At 53.0% G+C, this 4,100-nt stretch overlaps 1 protein-coding gene across 1 annotated transcript; it reads left to right on the top strand.

The window, feature by feature from the left end:
* The first annotated feature begins 209 nt into the window (after nucleotides 1-209).
* On the top strand, nucleotides 210-3,779 carry ADRB1 (adrenoceptor beta 1). The gene has a single exon (XM_040072080.2). The coding sequence runs from the start codon at nucleotides 210-212 to the stop codon at nucleotides 1,491-1,493; it is 1,284 nt and encodes a 427-aa protein (XP_039928014.1). The 3' UTR covers nucleotides 1,494-3,779.
* The last annotated feature ends 321 nt before the right edge of the window (nucleotides 3,780-4,100 follow it).

The following is a 4,100-nucleotide window of genomic DNA, read 5'->3' on the forward strand; positions in this document are numbered from 1 at the left end:
GCGGTTCAGTCCCGCTCCCTCGGTGCCGGGGCGGTACCGGGGCGGTGCCAGGGCAGTCCCGGGGCGGTGCCAGGGCGGTCCCAGGGCGGTCCCGTCCGGCGGAGCGGCGCGGGGCCATGCGGCAGCCCCCGGGTGGTGGCAGCGGCGGCGGCGCCGCCTTCCTGCCCGCGGCGCGGTGCGGAGCGGCGGCCGGAGCGCCCCGCACAGCCATGGGCGATGGGTGGCTGCCCCCGGACTGCGGCCCCCAGAACCGCTCCGTGGCCGGGGTGACGGCCGTGCCGCCCGGGAGCAGGCAGCTGCCCGCCGCCGAGCTGCTGTCGCAGCAGTGGGCCGTGGGCATGAGCCTGCTGATGGCCCTGGTGGTGCTGCTCATCGTGGCCGGGAACGTGATGGTGATCGCGGCCATCGGGAGGACGCAGCGGCTGCAGACCCTCACCAACCTGTTCATCACCTCGCTGGCCTGCGCCGACCTGGTGATGGGGCTGCTGGTGGTGCCCTTCGGGGCCACGCTGGTGGTGCGGGGCACCTGGCTCTGGGGATCCTTCCTCTGCGAGTGCTGGACCTCCCTGGACGTGCTCTGCGTGACGGCCAGCATCGAGACCCTGTGCGTCATCGCCATCGACCGCTACCTGGCCATCACCTCGCCTTTCCGCTACCAGAGCCTCATGACCAAGGCTCGGGCCAAGGGCATCATCTGCACCGTCTGGGCCATCTCTGCGCTGGTCTCCTTCTTGCCCATCATGATGCACTGGTGGCGGGACGACGACCCCCAGGCGCTGGAGTGCTACCAGGATCCGGGCTGCTGCGACTTCGTCACCAACAGGGCTTACGCCATCGCCTCGTCCATCATTTCTTTCTACGTCCCCCTCCTCATCATGATCTTCGTGTACCTTCGGGTGTACAGGGAGGCCAAGGAGCAGATGAGGAAGATCGATAGGTGCGAGGGCCGATTCTACGGCAGCCAGGAGCAGCCGCAGACGCCCCTGCCCGCTCACCCTCACCACCAGCCCATCCTCGGCAACGGGCGAGCCAGCAAGCGAAAGACCTCCCGCATCATGGCCATGAAGGAGCAGAAAGCCCTCAAGACTTTGGGCATCATCATGGGGGTGTTCACCCTCTGCTGGCTCCCCTTCTTCCTGGTGAACATCGTCAACGTCTTCAACAGGGACCTGGTGCCGGACTGGCTCTTCGTTTTCTTCAACTGGCTGGGCTACGCCAACTCCGCGTTCAACCCCATCATCTACTGCCGCAGCCCCGACTTTCGCAAGGCCTTCAAGAGGCTGCTGTGCTGCCGCCGGAAAGCCGAGCGCTGGCTGCACGGCGGCGGCGGGGAGCTGGCCCGGCTGCCCGGGGGCTTCATCAGCACCGTGGGCTCCCCCGAGCGCAGCCTGGCCGGGACCTGGTCCGACTGCAACGGGGGCCCGCGGGGCGGCAGCGAGTCCAGCCTGGACGAGAGACGTAGCAAAGCCTCCGACTCGGAGTCCAAGGTATAAGGGGGACGTGGGGGCCGCGCCGGAGCCGGGACAGGGGGGAAAGGCAGGAGCGCAGAAATGCCCGGCGGCTGCCCGATGGTAACGCTACCGCCGAGCCAAACGATCCCTGCCTGGGCAGGGGGAGCGCGGGTGTGTGCTTAGGAATAAAAAGCAGGTGAACCGGTGTACGACATACCTCATCCGAAACTACAGAAAACAGGAAAGCCGCTGACCGGAGAACAAAGGAAATAAACAGCCCATCCCAGGGACAGCCGCCCTGTCTTTAGGAGACGCGCTGTCGCGGGGAGCGTGGCGGCAGCGCCCGCGCTCGGGTGACCGTCCCGGGACCGTGCTGGTGGCCGAACCCGCGGGTGGTGCTGGCCCTTGGTTCGGCCTCAGCCGGGGTCCGGCCACCCCCGCCCTGTCCCGGGGTTCGTCCCCTCTCCCAGGGCACCGGGATTTTGGGAGGCGCGGGGTCGGTGCTGCAGGTGCGCCGGGCACAGAGCGCAAGACGGAGACCTGCTGGCAAGATGAGTTTTAAGCTCGGAGTAGCCGTGCTCTCCTCGTCTGCAGAGGAGCGAGAGAGGAAATAATGAGCAACGAGGAGCGCTGGTATATTTTGAAAGGGGGTAAAACAACCCAGCCCACATTTTTGTGCTTATTCCCTCTGCATCAGCCAGCAGTGAGTTACTGTGCTTATCTCCTTCGGCCAGACAATAGCAGTCAGGCTGAGAAACTTCTACCTCAAACTGTGCATATTGTACAGGGGAATGAACCGACCATGTTTATATTAAACAGCATATTTACCTACCACTAATAGGGGTTTATGACGAGGGCCGGGGAGGGGGGTGGTGAGGAACCTTCTGCAGCTTGTTCATTGTAATTACAGATGAACGGGGGGACAGAGAATCCTGGCAACAAGAATTTACTGCACATTTCTTTTTCTTTTTTCTTTTTTTTTTTTTTTTTTTAATGGCGACAAAGTCGTTTTTTGCACAGTGTTAAAGAGTTGTAAAGTTATTCGAAGATGTTACTTGCACACACGTACACACATGCAGATTGAAAAGGAAACGGAGGTTTGAGTAACAGCGACCCTGAACCTGATTCCTGGTTTTGTCTGATCTGCTATAGTTTTATTGAGAGAGTGACTTTTTTAGTATTATTTTTGAAGGTACTGTAAATATTATAAATTAAAATATCTTAAGGGACTTTATTATTTTTATTTTTTATTTCCAAATGCCCACGTGAATCTGCTGTTATTTTAGCACTTGTGTGTCATTTCCATTTTCCTCTCTGTGTGTGTTTTATAACATATTTATACTTTGGTGCAATTTACTACTGTGTAAGTAATTGGTCTATGTGCAATAAATACCATTGCAGCACAAGCAAGTGTGTCTCTATAGGTTTTGAAACAATATCAACCTATAATGGGAAGAACAGCATTTGTTTTTCTCCAAAGATGGCTCAGATTGCCAATACAACTTGATCTAATGGCTTTTCCTGACACAGTGTTGTAAAAGACCTGTTTGAAACCCAGTATGGTTGTGTTCCTGTTGTACTGAGGTCCACTGACTTCCCTTATTAATGGGAAAAAATTAATGGCTAAATTAATGGCTAAAGACAAGGTGTTTCCACTCTGATAATGAATACTCATTTTCTTGAACTATTCCTTTCTGGAATATATGCTTCTTGTTTTTTCTTTTTTTTTTTTTTTTTTTCCTTTTGTTGTTGCTGTCATAGGAGTACATAGCTGGGAGTCAGGAGACCAGAATATTTGAGATTACAGAGGACACTTAATTTGAAAGCTTAAAATGGTCTTGAGTAGAAAGAAATCTCTGTAAACATTACCAGTCACCCCACAAGTAAGTCCACCTCGGCTGACAGCAGGCCTGATCCTGCCCAAGCAGGTCATGATAACTGAATGTTATATTTTTCATTGCTCTAAGTGAGGAGTTACAGTGAGCAGTAAGTGCTGCAGCTTTGTGTCCCTGCTCTGAAAGATTGTCTTCCTTTATTGCTGTATGAAGGTGTGCTCTATACTTGTGGTTTTATACAGTCTTTCTTTACTGAAATGAATACATGGCAGACAGAGAAACAAAAAAGTGCAGAATAAAGGTGAAGTGATTTTTAGTTTTATTAAACTCAGGAGTATAGTTTAATTAAATATCAGCTCCCAGGAACAGCACTTCCCAAAGCGAGTTCTTCAGGGTGGTGGCTTGCAGTTTGTTTTGGAAACCAGTTGTTCATTTTTCTTTGTTTTCAAAGTTAAGGAATTTGTCCTTTGCAATTTCTGATGTTGTATTTCCATGGGGGGAAAAAAATTACTCTTTTTATGCAAATACAAAATAAAGGGAGTGGAGAAGTAAATAATACTTTTCCATTGGTGTTACTGGAGTTTGATGTGAGCTGCAGTTAATGGTGTCTTCCTTGATAACAGAGAAATAGGCTCTTTAAAATGCTGGGGTGACATCAGATCAGGAGCTAAATGAAGTGAGCTCTGCCACACTGCCACCAAATGATTAAAAAAACCAACCCAATCTGGTTTTGTCTTTGATTACAGCAAACACAACAGGACCAAAAGGGTGCACTGGATGGTGATGTCTGATGCCAGCAGCAAGATGTTGGCTG

The sequence above is a fragment of the Hirundo rustica genome, chromosome 8, assembly GCF_015227805.2.
Source record: "Hirundo rustica isolate bHirRus1 chromosome 8, bHirRus1.pri.v3, whole genome shotgun sequence".
Lineage (NCBI taxonomy): Eukaryota > Metazoa > Chordata > Aves > Passeriformes > Hirundinidae > Hirundo > Hirundo rustica.

Coding starts and splice junctions, on each gene's coding strand:
- ADRB1 (XM_040072080.2), top strand. CDS start 210: ATGGGCGATGGGTGGCTGCCCCCGGACTGCGGCCCCCAGAACCGCTCC.